This window comes from Branchiostoma belcheri, unplaced genomic scaffold, assembly GCF_001625305.1.
Source record: "Branchiostoma belcheri isolate BF01 breed outbred unplaced genomic scaffold, Haploidv18h27 scaffold191, whole genome shotgun sequence".
NCBI lineage: Eukaryota > Metazoa > Chordata > Leptocardii > Amphioxiformes > Branchiostomatidae > Branchiostoma > Branchiostoma belcheri.
The window spans coordinates 118,925-136,003 of record NW_017803391.1 but is presented as its reverse complement, the minus strand read 5'-3'; the positions used below and the strand labels follow the sequence as shown (position 1 = coordinate 136,003).

The 17,079-nt window shown below is 40.6% G+C and overlaps 1 protein-coding gene across 5 annotated transcripts in view; it reads left to right on the top strand.

Moving 5' to 3' along the window:
* LOC109468099 (ankyrin-3-like) overlaps positions 1–17,079 on the top strand; it is a 93,292-nt gene that overhangs the window by 32,240 nt on the left and 43,973 nt on the right. For all 5 annotated transcript variants that reach the window (XM_019766340.1, XM_019766339.1, XM_019766338.1 and 2 more), the window contains exons 25-35: positions 4,464–4,590; positions 5,765–5,824; positions 7,687–7,881; positions 8,182–8,406; positions 10,004–10,194; positions 10,471–10,479; positions 11,391–11,602; positions 12,030–12,237; positions 12,828–12,860; positions 13,913–14,009; positions 14,482–14,710. In XM_019766340.1, the coding sequence (XP_019621899.1) occupies positions 4,464–4,590; positions 5,765–5,824; positions 7,687–7,881; positions 8,182–8,406; positions 10,004–10,194; positions 10,471–10,479; positions 11,391–11,602; positions 12,030–12,237; positions 12,828–12,860; positions 13,913–14,009; positions 14,482–14,710 (1,586 nt within the window). The remainder of the gene's footprint in view (positions 1–4,463; positions 4,591–5,764; positions 5,825–7,686; positions 7,882–8,181; positions 8,407–10,003; positions 10,195–10,470; positions 10,480–11,390; positions 11,603–12,029; positions 12,238–12,827; positions 12,861–13,912; positions 14,010–14,481; positions 14,711–17,079) is intronic.

Below are 17,079 nucleotides of genomic sequence, written 5' to 3'. Positions count from 1 at the left end.
CCATGTTTTATATAAATATATATAAGTATATAGAAATGTGATGAACAATCCTATAGCATGACGTACCAAATGTTATTGGGTAAACAACAGGAAATCTGAGAGGACATGTTGGATCTCAAATGCCCGACATTGTTGACCTTTGTTCTTAGGGCATAAAATACCAGCCTGGTTTCCTGGACCACTGACACCCCAGAGCAATCATCACAGCCATGTTGAAATAAGTCCCCAGACATGAATCTGCTCTAGTGCCTGAAACGGGGAAACCCAATCAGCTTTTGGGGGGCAATAATTCAGAAATAGGAGAAAAAATGATGAGATGTGGTTGATTGCTTTGCCAAGATGAATAACCATTTTTGCTTGCATCCAAGTCTACACTGCCTGTAACATTTGTACACTTCAGTGTGATAATATTAATAGTCCACCATCAGGAAGACATTTATTATTTGTAGTGTTTAATATTTTCTACGACAGAAGACTGACACTGACAAACTCCTTTGACAGCTGAGCAGATTCAAATTATTGAGCATCATCTCGACTTAAACTGATGGCTACTTATTGAAGACTGTCCATCATCCCTGTTGCATGTCTTGCCAGGGCCCCTGTCTTATCATGAAAAGAATACATTTGTATGTTTTAATCTTTCCAACAAGTAACCAATCTAATTCAATCTTTTATGTGTTTATACCAGTATTTTTGTCAGTTGAAGGTATGATTAAATTGTTGCAAACACATAAAAAATTTAAGCTATCCTGCCCCATAGCAACCAGGCAATCCTTTTAAGGTACAATGCCATGATTTACTACCCTGTTCCTGATATTTAATGGGTGCGATCGGGGGGCTTTGCTTCCATGGTAGACAGTCATTTCTTCATCAAACAACTGGTCTTGGTATTAGCTTTCCGAATATTTCTTCACCACCTTTCTATGGCCCCAAACCTCCAATATGTACAGTATGAAATCATCCCTTTACGGCACAGTGTGCCTCTTACAAACTTAATCATCTTGGAAAACTACCAATATCAGTGGTTACCAGTAACATTTATAGGAATGGAACATTCTACTGAAAAAAATGAATATGTCACTGAAGATGGATGGATAGATAAGTCAAAAAATTAATTTCAATGCCTGGATGGTGTAGCTCATACGGCCCTCTCCCCACTTCCATTTCCACCACTACTTGATTGTCATTCATGAGGAGGACCAATGATACAGCATTTCCTTAATATGTATGTCATTGATTTCTCCCAGGCTGGTAATATCTTACCCACCTTGCCAGAGACATGATATAAGAAGTGGTAAAAGGTACCCAGTCAGACGCCTGTCGTCTTAGATTAGGCAAGACTGTACAGAACATTCTGTGTAAAACATTGTGATATGACACTGTAAGGCGTGGGCAGGAACCAGCCAGTAAGAGGGAAGACCCAACAACAGGGCAAGATTATGATAATTGAAAGCCCAGGTCTGCTACCTCCAGACCGATCCACAGTTAGGTTGACGTCACACCAAAATACCTGCGCACAACCCTGTCCTGGGCCTGTAAGTATTGGACATCCTTCACCACAGATTTTAGCACCTACTTCCTCTGTAAAATTTGTATTCCATTCAGATCAGGGGAGGGAGAAACTACCAGTAGTTAAAGCCAGAACAGTAGATTTTTACAGCATATTGAATAATCATCAATAGCCAAAGAAGTGGGTTCAAGTAATCTGTTGTTAAGATTCTTTTATTCTTTCTTATCTTAAGCATGCTTGTGAGATATTTTCTACCCATTATTTGCTACTTTTCAAGAATCAGAGTACTTCATAAATCATTATTGCATTACCTTAAAACTAAAATCTCTTTGTTTTTGGAGGATAAGAATACTGCAAATTCTAGGTATTAACCTTAAGGATAAGATTTTATTGCATTAGCTGTGACGAGATGATTGTCTGAGTGATACGTATCATTGTTAATGACATGTAATATCATAGCATGTTCTTGCACCACCCAGGTAATTGCATATTATTTGTCCATGTCAGGTGAAATCTATTCCTGTATCGATATCCTGATATTGTACCGCTATGTGGGGCAAGAAAATGTCCACACAGGCTCGGAGGCGGATGTTGGCTTTGAACCCCAAGTAGATTTCTTTACATGGGCTGAACTTCATGTTGGGTCAGAGAGACGTGCCACTTGTATTGATTTTGACATGTCCTGTACAGTCCTCTAATTATGTGGCAAATTGCAAACCACAGAATAGGATATCAGAATGCATAGATGCCACACCCACAGAGGCTTACCAATGGGTGTTCATTCCACATCCCAGCATCACAATGTGAAACATCTTAACCATATAGACTAAAATGCCTTGTCGTTGAAGTGACATCTAAGCGCAATGTTTGTTTTTATGACATTTGTCTCAAATGTGTCAAAGGCAAGTAGCTGGGCCTGTGAGGAAGTGAATTGTTTGCTGGTGTCGTACAGTAGCTCAATACGGGAGCTGGGCCCCTTCCCTTCCACTTAGCATTCAGAATGCATGAGCCAGGTTTGCCCAGAGGTAGGTAAGTAAAGCTGTCTCCTAACATTTCAAACTATTAGAGATAGATATCTTTCAGAGCAAATTCACATGCAAACAGACTTATTTTTTACTTTGTTTCTTCACTTGGAAAGGTTAGAAGAAGATTTTGCACAATTTTAGATAGCTGAAACATTTTTCTCAAGCAGAAATTTTGGGGTCTGTGATTCTAAAAAGGATGAAGAAAAATGCAATCAAACATCTAAAAGTCGTGTGTACTTTGAAGTTAGGGTAAATCCTATAACATTGATTGGGAGCTGTGATATGGAATGTCTGCTGTTTCTGTTAATTCCCTATAACCCTGTGCATTAATCTTGGCATGTATAAATTACAGCTTAGGCAGAATTGGATTGGGGCAAGTCATTTTATTAGCATGAGGTTGGGAAAGATTTTTGGCCACCTTATTGAAAATAAAAGAAGAAAAATGCAGGGAGTCAGTGATCCTGTACAGTGCGAATTTTGTGGAGAATGTCAGTAGTCAACCTCTTCACATTAATTTTGGACTCCTGACATGTAATCAGTCTAAGTAGAGGAATTTACCTCCATCACACCCTGGTTTAATCTAGGGGGCTGGGCAGTGGTTGTTGTGTGGAGATGAAAATTACTAGCTTGTCCGAATGGTGTCCGGGAAGCCTGAGGGAGGGAGTGTTCACAGGGCAGACCGGTTTGATGCATTGCCGTTGAGATCAGGGAATTTTCAAAATGTGTGGAGGAGGTGACCTAGGGGAGAGCACGTGAAGGGAACGTGCGCCGTCGGCAAGATGGGGAATTTGGAATTCTGCTGCGGAGCACGGCGTACCGGTAACTCCTCACCCATGTGTGAAATATGCCTCAGCTGGGGGTATATTCCGCCTAATTTCTTTCCCATATTAAGTGATCATTTCTTGAGGCCGACTTTGACTCCTGAGCATGCCTTCTCCATGTTAATGAGAGTAGGATCTTCACAGCAGATGTTGCATAGATGTGAAGTTTGCTACAGACTTTCAGCTGCTTTGTGGTTAATAAGCATGCAGATGTGGGTTGTGGATGAATGGTCATCATTATTGGCCACTAACCACCTCTGACCTAGAGGGAGTCACCCCAGCTGATCAACATATTAAATGGCTGTATAATAGATGTACATTGTATAATGTGGAGCCTTGGTGAGAATTCTAACTGGTCCTCCTCAAAATTTGAGTCCGTCAGAGAATCTGGCTAATCCCCAAATTGTGTTTTCAGCTTGATGAGTGCCCATGGGTATTCTGGAAGTTTTTAAGAGATTTTGATTTTTTGAACTTGACAGTTTTTGGTATGTCAAACTTCTCAGACTGAGCCTCTGGTATGTGTCCATATGTAGCATTGTAGACTTCAGTTAAATCTGTGATGTACTCTTTTGAAGAGATATTGTCAGGAAAGTATTAGTCATATTGCATGTACTAAATTTGTGAAGGCAAAATGTACATAGCACCAACTTTGTTTTGCATACAATAAATTCCAACCTTATCAGATATTCAAAGACATGACATCAAACCATTTCCCCATTACACAGCACAGCTAGAATACATTACTAGTTTTGCATATTTTCCAGACAAAGGTGTTGGAAGAGTTGGTGTCACAGAATGTTTTTTGCTGTGAAAACAGTCCGCCTGTCCGCATACTGTGCCCCAGAAGCTTTACCATTGCTCACATGCTTAATACTTGAAGTCCCTTGAAAATAAATTAGGAACATTGTGTTACACTGAGAGTGAGAAGGCTAAGTTCTGAAAAGTGTCCATACTTTATTTGGGTTTTTCCAGTTTTTATCTACATGTACGTTCTTCAATCAGGATGCAAACTTTAATCTGGAATTTCTGGGAACATTGTTTATTATGAGGTTATATCAGTCTTTTCTGTGAAATTAAACAGTGCATCTCTTTCTTCTGCTGCTGCAGGTGAGGAGACAATAACTGGAGACACCATTGGCTACCTGACAGTTCAGGACATCGGAGAGCTCGGTGACGACTCCATCTTCATTGGGGACGTCAAGGCAGAGAACCGCCTCAGCTACCACTCTGAAAGGTACGCACATCCGCCTTTTGTTCTTGCCTTACAGGTAGTGTATTAAGTCATCATTAGTTGGACAGCTATTGGGATATGTACTGTAACAAGATCTTAATCTATTTTTTTAGAACAGAGATGTATTATATAAAATTAACCTGGATATTGGTTTTTACGCAAACAACATTTATCATTGCATAATGTTAGAGATGGTACTATTTGTTGTTAATATTTTTTACAGATTTGAAGTATTTTTGTAGAAGAATGTGATTGTGCATGTACTTAACCAATTGTGATCTAGGTTGCAGGAATAAATTCTTCTACAGAGGATGTATAGTTCTGAAGTAAAATTCCTTCAAAGACAATATGATATTTACTATATCAATGTAAGATGTACGTACTATGAGCTGGATGAGTTTAATTAATATTTTGTAGCTGCTTAATCATTTGTCGTACAGTAATGCATGCAAATTTTTTCACTACTTTTATTATTTAATATCCACCTTAGACAGAGGCAGATGAAGAAATGGAATATTTACCAGAGTTCTTCTTTCCAATATACTACATTTAGTATAGATGTCCTTAATTTGGGGGGTAGCCAAGGAATAAAACTCTCACAGCCTATCGTGTAGACCCAGCTGGCGTCGGCAATGTAGATTGTACTGCATCTGATGAAACTTGACCCTACAGTAGCGCAGGGCAGACCAGATTGGTGAGCGTTATTGATGGTGCAGAATTGGATCCGTTACAATGGCCCCGTGTGATGGCTGATTTGTGCCACCATCTGTGGAACAGGATAACCAGATCCTGACTGAAATTTTTGCAGCAGCGCCCGTAATCTCCACACAAATTTTCCAAGGGCGCGTCAATCTATCAGTCGATGTATCAATCAAGCCTCTGCGGTGCACCAGTTGGGCAGTTTCAGTTGATACATTTACCACGCTTAGTTTAGAAATGCTCTGTCACCATCGATGCAGGATATTGAATTTTCCCACAGAGCACCTGCTCGGGGCCATATTTCATCCCCCTAAGCACATTTCCATGTCTGGTCACTAGTACCTCCCTTTACAATTATAATGTATAAGTCATCAATGGTGTTGCATCAGGTCAAACCATTCCAGCCTTGTTCTTTAACAGATGTAATTCATACTTAGCAAACATGGACCAACTTGTGTTGAATAATTTCCCCATGTAGCCGGCTGTCTCCTCAGCAGCAGTACTATACCCCAGCCCTAAGTGTGGAGAGTTCCCCACGGTATGTCACCCAACGTCAGCCAAGACGTGTCAAACTAACCCGGCTAATTTTACCCCCTAGGCCTGCTCTGCCGAATCACAGATAACGCAGGAGGCTGCACATTGATCCGCATTGATCGTACTTGTCAATTCATTTGCATGGATGAAACGTCTTCTCTCACTCTAATGAAGCTAATCAATAGCCTGTACTTACTCTATCGATTGCTACAAATGGGCCGGCGCTCTGCGAGTCTGCTTTGGCCCTTTGTTCGGCTATAAAAATGTCTAACATTGACATCTGCATTTCATGTTGTTACTATTGCACTGGCCTGCATACAATAGGAAGCCGGAGCGCATGGGCAAAAGGTATTGCGTACACAAAATGACTATCTAATGACCTAGCTACTGTACATTTACATTGCTTACCCAAATCTTCCACCACTAGATTTTGCATGAGATGCATGATTGTATTCCCTGCCTGCTTAGCATCATTGCAATCACTTAAATCCCTGCTTTATCCATACCAGATCATACATTTAGTATGTAGTTAAATGTATTTTCTACGTAATTTTATACCAGTCTGATATACAGTGTAGTTGATTTTTTTAGTTATAACCACTGTGGTTATTTTCTGTATATAAGATCTCATAGCTTATCTCTTACAAGTTTGTCTCTTTAGGTTTTATATCTTCCTTTTTCACTGAGCAAAACTAGCTATCACCCTTTTTTCTAGTCATTGGTTACTACACTAGTCTACAGTACAGATACATGCTATGCTATGTAGATGTACAGTAACACAAGTTCTTCCCCTACATATACTGTTGTAGTTTCATTAACCCTTTACTATCCTTCCTTTTCCTAATGATTTGTTCATTTGTAGAGCAACTACATATTTATGTAGCTATAACCTACATGATTAATATCCTTGAATAATCATGTTGCCTTTCTCATCTGTAGTCTCTAGAAGCTGTCCTAATTCCACTCTCATCTCCTTTACAGCTCCCTCTTCCTCTAATGCATCTTGCGATCTTGTCTTTCCCTAAATGGCCAGATATCATGAAAATGGTCATCATTTCCACAGTTCCAATTGTTTATGAGCCAATCAAACCAACCAAATATCTTTGTAAACCTCATTGATATTTTCAATGCAGATTTCATTTGACACTTTTTGTAAATGGCAGTTCTTGCAAATTTGTAACATTTAATGAAAGTACTGCAAACCGAAGCAAAATATTGGTTTATTTTCTGTACTTTTCATGATGCCAGGCCAATGGACATCTCTCTTTTAGAAATTTCCTGAGTGCATCTACATGTACATGCAGTAGCTTTCCCACTTTAGTCTGTCTATCCCTACTATCTATACTAACCTTTTTATGCCTTTCCAGTAGATTTCCATCTAGTTGTTCTAGTCATGCTATGAATGAGCCAATTTTTGCTGTAATGATTATTGAAATCATATTTAATAACATGTGAAGCATGGTAGTGAAGTTGCCTCCTCACTGAAGGACATAACTTCTTCTGTCTGTTCATCTATCTGTCTATCTATCCGTTCATTTGCCAAGAATATATACCAACACCTAGATGCAATTAATGCAGCAGCTGCTTTTGTTCATTGTCTTTAAAAGGTATCAGAACTTATGCAGAAGGCATATCTAGCACAACTTTTATCAACTGCTTTTGCAGCTATAAAACATTTAGAAAAAAAAATGTATACCAGAGCTGTCAAGTATTTCTGCTTATTAGGAATATTTAGGAAGATAAGTGCGAAGTATTCATCAAAAATGACTTGGCTATAGAGTTGAAGCTGTCTTCGACCTTTTCGTGTGTCACTTTCCATTTTGCTGTGAAGACATCTTGGAGACGAATGTGGAATGTTTTCCATAGGTCATTTGGCTCTCGTACTGGAGGTTCTTACCTTGAAGGGATGACTGAAGAAGTGATGCAGGCAGTTCAGCTGCGTAGCGCTGCGGCCTACAAGGGCAGCGGCACACTGACGGGCACGGGAAGCTTCCGCGACAGCGCAAGTTTCGACGGGGCAACAGACAATATTGGCATCCCCGCTACGCCCGTCCATGCCGGGTGAGAACACTTCCATTTTAGTTTCATTCATTTTCATTCATTTTTGAAAATGTAACGGTACATTGCTCTGACTTTCAGGCAACCAGGCTGATAGTGAAGGTCAAAATTACAGTATACAAGTATAACATGCCTGTATTAGATACACATGTAGTTATAGTTTCCAATAGATTAAACATAATAAAATACACAGTCACATAATGAAAAGACTTAGTATACTAGTAAATGTTAAGGAAAATTCAAGAATCACATAACATAGGTCATGTTAGGGAGAAGCTGCTCACTTGGCTTCTGTTTCAACAGTTTCTTGGTGAGTTTCATGGTTGATGCCCGTGGCGGCGCCATGCGTGGTTGTCGCCAGCCCGGATTCCGCATCATCATTCCGCCACGCAAGGCCACGCAACCCACCCGCATCACGTGCCGGCTGGTGAAGCGCCACCGCCTGCAGACCCCGCCGCCCCTCATGGAGGGGGAGGCCCTGGCCAGTCGCGTCCTGGAGATCGGACCCGCAGGGACACAGTTTTTAGGGTATGTCTTATGCTACAGTTCTTAGTCTTCTAGTTTAGTTCTTAATGTTTTATGCTACAGTTTTGTCCCCTGCAGTTTTTAGGTTATGTTTTATGCTACAGTTTTGTGCAAAGTGACATACATTTATCTGATGTGCTTTTAAGGAACTGTTTCATTATGTGTTATGTCCACCCAGGATTTTAGTTTAGCATAAGCTGCTGTCTTTCAGAATTGCTTCTACTTCTATATAGCTAATCAGTTTGATGGTCCCCTTTCCTTCAGTATTACTGTATATGTACATGTTATCAACATGAAAGGTTTCAAATAGACTTGTTAGATTGAAAGCTCATGTAGCATTATACCATGCATAGTTCTCAGAGGCCAGCTGTTCATGTTCTCCCAGTGTTTCTGTCTTTACGTTACTGTCCATTATTCACATACTATTGTATCAGTGCCGACTGTGCTTGCCATGTCTTCTTTGTTCTCTCTGTGGCCTTAATGAAAAATGCTGTTAACCTGGAAGTCAATGTGGGGAAAGTAAAAGACTTAAGAGTTAACGACTATCATGAATTCATAGAATTAAAGAGGTAAAAGGTGTCCGTAGCATGTAAAAAATGTATCTACTGATTAGTATTTTATGGTTAGTCTAAGTATGCATGTCTGTCTTCTTTTATTGCATGAGTTTGACTTTTAAAAAGCTCCTAACCTACATATTCCTCAACTAGAGCGATCGTCTTGGCAGCCTCTTGAGACTTGACAATGTGTGAAATGTAACTTGTATAGTAGTACACGTTATTAGACTCTCAAAAATTTCTTGTCCAAAATAATTTAAAGTTCTAAGGACATGAATTCTCTAGTTTCTAGAAATTTTTGCAGAAATTGAAATGAATTTCAGAATCTGCTAACGAAATCTCCAAAAGCTGCAGTGAAGAAGGGAAATGACAAATAGTTCCTGTGTTGTGGCCACATCTGACCCTTGTTCACAGTCACCCATCTTTTTCTGTTCATGCTGCCTGGATTCTTCGTCCAAACCCCTCCCACATCACCATCTCCCCACCCCCAGTAAACGGCACATGCCACCAAATCCTCCCCCCTTGGGGGAAGGGGAGCATCTGTCGAGTCCCATTGTCCAGTTAGGACCTGCGGGAACCAAGTTTCAGGGGTATGCACATTCCAAACTCAAGCTGAGCCACACCAGATCCACTTCCTCTCGCTTTGTCACTCTCTCTCTGCGGCTGTTCGGGAAGATGTTAAAAACCACTTGGTCAGGCAGGGAGGCGGTTATGTGTTCACACTCTGCCTTCCACCCTGACTGACACTAGTGACAGTACAACTTCTTGTAACAGTCCTCTCTCATCCTCGCTTCTTCAGATAGAGCACACCATGCAAATGTATTGTGTTGTCAAGCAGTGGTTATTACTTTGTACATTTGTACCTGTGGTGACATAATAACTAGCATTGTTGTGTTTATAGATTGAAGGTTCTGTCTCTCCTCCGGGAGATAGGAGATGCTCACATAGTTTTGCATGGCACCAATGGAAGAGATGTCCCTGCTACATGATGTGCTGAAGCTTCAGTTTGTGACAAAACGTAACATGCCGAGTTCTGTGTTCCACAGACCTGTAATCATTGAGCTGCCCCACTTCGCCTCCTTGCGTGGACGCGAGCGCGAGATCGTGGTGCTGCGAAGTGACTCTGGAGAGAACTGGCGAGAGCATACCCTAGAGGCAACTGAGGAAGCCATCAAAGAGGCCCTGGATGGGGGCATGGAGGGGGAGGGTAAGCCTAACCCTTTCATTTCGAGTGCAGGTACGGAAATCAATTGATTCTAATTACGAACGATCCTGCTTGTCCCAGGCTGCTGGCACCGCGCCTTCAACACTTTGGTATTTCTTTTCGTGAGTGGTGAACATTTTATTTCTCTGTCTCTTTCTTGAAGTAAACATGCGATGTAACGTCTCCATTGTACTTGTAAACGTAATTGTGACAGGTCTCAGTGATGATTGTGATTGTGTGTTGTTTTTATGGCGTGATTTAACTCTTCACCTCTGTCTGCTCTGTCTGTTCTGCTCCGTCCTCTCATAGATTCAAAAGGTACCTTCCAAACTTCCATCTTACTAACTGTATAATGCATTCCGCCTCACTGTGATTAATAACTTTCATTCCAGGGTTGGACAAGTTTTCAAAAATCCACTTGCCCTATTGGGCAAGTACATGGTCATTCCCACTTGCCCGAACCAACTTTTCACTTGCCCAAAATATACATGACATTTTTATGCATTTTTACTACCAGCAAGGAAATTATTTCATTTCAGAGTTTATAATGCTACATGCTTAAGACTTGCAATGGATTTTCTGACAAAAGGGCATTAATATAATATCAATATGGCAAAATGATGAGTAATTTTGCTCCAAACACCATAGAGGCTATACTTGGCATCGAAAAATTTACTTGCCCAATCGGGCAAGTACAGAGGGATATTCACTTGCCCGAACAGTACTTTTACTTGCCCTGGGCAAGTGGGCAATAGGACTTGTCCAACCCTGCATTCCCGCCTCACTAATCAGAACAATGCTGTTAATTGATTGCAATGATTAATGCAGATCACATGCATAATTTACGATCTCAAACACATGATAAGTCATTCTCATGGCAACAATAGTTTTGCATGATCATTGTTAACTTTCATCAGGTAATACTTAATAATTTTCATAAATTAGCATCACCAAGTGGTATGGCATTGTTTGATAACGTACCATACTACATACATGAACTAACTTGAGGAACAGTCATTCAGACAGCATATTGTAGTTGCTTGTACTTATCACTTTTAGGTGAAATACTGTAGCTTGATTCTAGTGATCTGGCTTGAATGCCATAACACTTGCACATATGCTTTCTAATACACAAAATCCATAACAATAATGTAATCTGAAGATATTTATGCAGTACAGTGTGGAAAATAGCTTTCTCCCCAGACCTTACTTTGCTGGCTTTCCTACAGAAATCGAGAGCACAGAGGAGCTGCAACAGAAGCGCATTGTGCGCATCCTCACCACCGACTTCCCCCAGTACTTCGCTGTGGTGACACGTGTCCGTATGGAGACCAAGATGGTGGGACCGGAGGGCGGGATGCTGAGTTCCTCCGTGGTTCCACAGGTCCAGGCAGTGTTTCCTGAGGGAGCACTGACCAAGAAGATCAGGGTGGGCCTACAGGTGAGATGTCGATCCTTCTTTTTGAGGAAAAATTGTTTAAATCAGTTAAATGTTTGGTACCTACATTGTTTAATACTATGTTTACCTTCGCAGAAGGAAAATGTATTGTTTTCCTCCATGTCTTCTTCCTGCTCTTCTTCCATTCCAAACAAATAAAATCAATGACCTGGACCAGACAGCCGTCACCATAGTAACTGGTGATGTAGCAGACACCCTGACTGGTGATGTAGCAAGTGGCAGGACAGAGTTGGAGGAGCTGGTCACCTTATATAATGGATTTGTTTAAGAAAGAACAGAGCAGTAAATTGTTGTTTAGGGCTAGATCATGTGATGGTAAACATTGTATAATTGCATAATGTTAGCTTTATAGTGTGACATGTTTTTCATAATGATAGCCAAAGACACTGACACAACTTTCTCTTGTCAGGCCCAGCCAGTGAAACCAGAGCTGGTGAAGAAGATGTATGGGAACAGAGTCTTGGTTAGCCCCATTGTCACCGTGGAGCCAAGACGCCGCAAGTTCCACAAGCCCATCACCATGACGATACCCCTCCCTTCTGCAGCAGCTCACGGCATCGTGAATGGCTACGGGGGAGGGGACACGCCAACCTTGAGACTGCTCTGTAGCATAACAGGTGGGTGGGAACAGCTAGATGAGACCATCTTGTTCAAGTATCTCCAGCAGTGACTGATAAAACCATGTACTACATGAACATAACTTTAAAGTGACACTCTTGTTCCCTTGAGAGACAATATATTGTGACTGTTGCACATATCAGGCTACTTGATTTACACAACATTGAGGTTGCCATGTATGATTTACTTGTGTAGAATTTGTAATACATTTCACCAATGATATTAAGTTCTGTGCACTGCACCCTGGTGCAAACTGACCATACAGTCCTCATTCCCCAGATATTATTGAACCACCTGACACATTGTGGAATTTTGTGTACTATATAAAGTTATATATCATATTGTTCTACAGTGAAAGACAAGCATATGTGTATTTTTCTCCAAAACTAAAGGCAAAATTCTAACATGATGATGCTAACCTGAGTTTGCAAAAAAGACAGCTACGATTTACTGCAGTAACAGTTTTTCTAACGAAGACTTCACAACCCTACTTGTTTTTATTTTTTTTATTATTCTCTTTCTTTGTTGATTGTATGACTGATTGCATGTTCTGTTCGGAGGAATTTCATGCTATGTTGGTTCTCCGTAGAGGGAAGACAGCAGCCCTATGGCGGTTCGCAAGGTACTTTTGAAGCTTACAGCAAACGCTCTCAACAGGCTTAGGACATGTTCTACAGCTCACAGTTGACTTTGAGCTGGACAACATTGCCTTGCTTGTTGAGAGACGCCCGTGTCGATTGCAATACTTCTGTTGGAAACATGCCGCTAATCTTGCCATGCACAACCCCTGCTATATTAACGTGGTCACGCTTGTCTGCTGTAGGTTTTTGTCCCATCATCCTCAACACTTCCTTTTTTGTAGTACAGTATATGCACATGCATGCTCTACTTTCTGAGTATGCTGTCATTCCTATATTCTTCCTTCTTAATCATCATCATACCATGCCATCTGCACTATATCATGTATAGTTGTGTATTCAAGACATAACTGAAAGTGAAATATATATGAAGATATTACTGTTGGGTTTTATTCCAGGAAGACATACAGGCAAAACCAGGAGAACTAACATCTCACACTAATCAATCATTATTACAAAATTTCATGACTGGCAGAAACACATAAAATCTAAATCCATTTCTTCTTGCAGAATTTGTCATATTGACTGATCCATTTGTGTATCCTACGCATTTGTGTCTAGAGACATGAGTACTAGTGTCTAGCATTAAGACTATTTTCAAAAAGTTACTCATTCAGTGATATGACCAGTCCTGTTATGTAGTGTATCTGTGGACAGTAGCAATCAAGAATGTTGTTTACATTGGACAGACTGGACTATGAGGGGGTTGGTTTCATCATTGCAATTTCATTTTCTAGAAAGGCACAGCATAGGGAATCTTTGGTTGAACCTTCTCAGTGCAGTAACTGTTTGACAGTGTGCACAAGTAAATGAAAACAAGCTTCTAACACAATATAAAGTATTGAGGTCCATAAGCAAAAACTGTTCCAATCACTTTATTTGGGATAGATGAGGGGAATGTTTATGACCTTAAGACTTGAAGTGTGGACCGTAATTTATTAGTATTTGCAAAATTGTCCTATGGTTGTAACAATGACAAAGACAAAAGAATCCAACAACATAACTTATGAAAACTCCTTCTATTTTCACATGGCAGGTGGTCCCAACCCAGCTCAGTGGGAAGACATCACTGGCAGCACCCCGCTCACGTTTGTGAATGACTGTGTCTCCTTCACCACCACTGTGTCAGCCAGGTAACAAACAGCCCTTCTTGTAATCTAGCATTTTAATGATCAAGAAGGTATTTTAACTGCAATGGGGAACAAACCATGATGATTTTAACAGCAATTAACTGAAAATATAGTTGTGTTTGTTCGGTCTTGGCCCCATCCTTATTAGTTTATGCTAGCTCATATTGTGCTTCCTTTTGGATGGGGACGTAAAGCCAGAGGCCCTGCATATGAGGCAGCTTATGGCATCAAGCTTCTGTACGTAAAAGAATCCAACAAACTTAATTGGGAAGAGTAGGGGTGAACCAGTGTGCTTGGCTACAAATGCAAGCCTTAGCGAAGCTACATTGCACAGGTAGGTAACAAAAAAGTGTCATGCTTTGACCTCAGTCTAAGGCCCTTAGTCTGAGGCCGCCCACTGTATCTTACCCTATTTCTTAATAGTCAATACTAGAAGTAACTTTTTATCTCACATGTCTGCATTGTTTGTCTGTAGGTTCTGGCTGATGGACTGTCGCCAGATCAACGAGTCGGTGAACTACGCCACCCAGCTGTACCGAGAAGTCATCGCTGTGCCCTTCATGGCAAAGTTCGTGGTGTTTGCCAAGACACAAGACCCGGTGGAGGCCAGGCTGAGAGTGTTCTGTATGACAGACGACAAGTACGACAAGACGCTGGAGAAGCAGGAGCATTTCACAGAGATTGCGAGGAGTCGAGACGTAGAGGTAAGACTCCTGCTTTCTTCCCTAAACTTAAGTCATCAAACTGTTGATCAGAGGACTGACGACAATCTGTTCAAACAAGGGAGAAGAGGTGATGAAAGTAACCATTTTTCAACATTGATAACTGAGTATTGACTACGGTTCAATTGTTCAAAATTACAAAGATAATGAAAATCTCAATGCATCACAGATAAGGCAAAAAAAACATGTATGACATCAATACATTTTAAATTGTCAAATTCTGCATAGATTTTTTGGCCTTAATCAGTTTCATTCAAACATTTGTCTGACAAGCATTGTCGCCTACCTCTGATGTGATGAGTTGATGTTGTTTGTTAGTTTGTGTGTATACAATATGCCCTGAAAATAAGATAATCAGCCAGTTAGGTTATAAAACTTATTGAAGATGATGCATGAAGTCTCCTTTTTTCATAAGTCCAAAATCTGCAAAGATGTCCCTAAACCTCTTAGTCTGTATAAATTTCTTACTAATAACACAACAACTTGTCAGATGTATAATTGAAGTTTTAAGACTTAGTGATTTGTGGACATCTGGGTGATTTTCAGACAAAAGAACCTTAAGCTAGGAGGCCCCATTTTGTTTCTTAAGTCATGCATGACAAAAGAGATTTTCTGTACTTTTATTTCTAGTAGAATAATTTTGATGACTATGTTGGATTTAGTTGAAGTTTCTTTTGGCACACTCTATAGTGTGTCCACATATCACAATTACACAGTTTTCTTCATAGTCTGGTGGCAGAGACCGATAAGCGTGCAATGCGGTCCATACAAAGTTTTTTTGTTGTTTCTATATCTCTGAGGTGTGCTCTTTCAGAATCTGAATGATGCCACTCTGTCATCCTTGGGCAATTCGCACAATATGCAAATTAAGGCGGCCATTACTGAAACTCCAGTTTTCGTCAATATCTCAGTAACTACTCATGGTATCAGAATAATTTTGGTGTCTATCCCCATCTTTTGAGGGATAACGAATTAAATTAAGCCATTTCAGTAAAGATAGAACCATTATCTTTTGCTAAATATGCAAATTTGGGCCGCGCAATATGCAAATTAGGGCGGCCATTACTGAAAATCTGTTTTCCGTCAATATCTCAGGAACTACTCATGGTATCAGAATAATTTTGGTGTCTATCCCCATGTTTTGAGGGATAACGAATGGAATTAAGCCATTTCAGTAAAGATCAAACCAGTTTTTTTGTGCTGAATATGCAAATTAAAGCCGCACTTTAGGCAAATCAAGGTGGCCATTACTGAAAATCTGTTTTCCGTCAATATCTCAGTAACTACATATGATATTATAATATCTTTGGTGTCTTTCCCCATGTTTTTTGGAATAACTATTGAGGATAGGCCATTTCAGTGGAGATCAAATAGATATTTTTGTGCTTAATTTGAAAATTTAGGCCGCCATTACTGAAAATCTGTTTTTTCGTCAATATCTCAATAAATCTCATGGTATCAACAATACTTTTGATACAATACACATACATTTGTACTATACACATGTTTTGAGGCTAGATATTTAGAATAAACCATCCCAGTATTGATCACACCAAAATTTAATGCAAATTATGCAAAAACTAACCAGTATACAGCATGGGCGCCTGTACCTCTGAACACTGATAGGAATGTTAATAAATGATACAATCTGTTCAAAAAAATATTAGACCCTTCATAAGCTCACACCTGTGCCTTACCAGCGTCTGTGTACAGGCAGAATAAAGCGCTAACTTGACGTCCTGAATTTTATGTCAGCGTGGCCAGCGTAGAACTTAAGTTGAATTCTTCTTGAGTCCCGGACAGGCCAAAGAAAATAGCCCGGTAGCCGCGGGGTGTCCCACGGCTGAAAGTGTCAAAACAGCCCGGGAACTACCCGCCAGGGACTTCTTTTTTTACAATTGGGACAAAAGCTTAACAGATCTCCAGGAAGATGACCGGCGGCCGCTCAAAAGTGCACAGTCCTAATTAAGGCGGAGGATGGGACCCTACCACTGTCTTAGGGGGAGGACAAGCTTGTCAGGTGGGCAGAATACTTTTCAAAAAGTCTTAAACCGCTCAAGCCATACCTCAGTAGCATTAGTCTTTGATGAACACCTACACCCATTACCTGTTGAGATCGAGGACATCTCTGAAGCTGAAGTCAGTCACCAGGCATGAATGGCATCACTTCAGAGATGCTGAAAGCCGAGGGTGACTGTGTTGTGAGATGGATGCTTTTCTGATCGCCGTACATCGCAAACGCTTTAATAGAACCATAGCCGTCTTCCCTAGTACGCCTTCCCTGGAATAAAGCTGGCATTCAACGGCGATCACAGGGAAGTGCTGGAGGACTGGAAGAACGGATCAGTAGT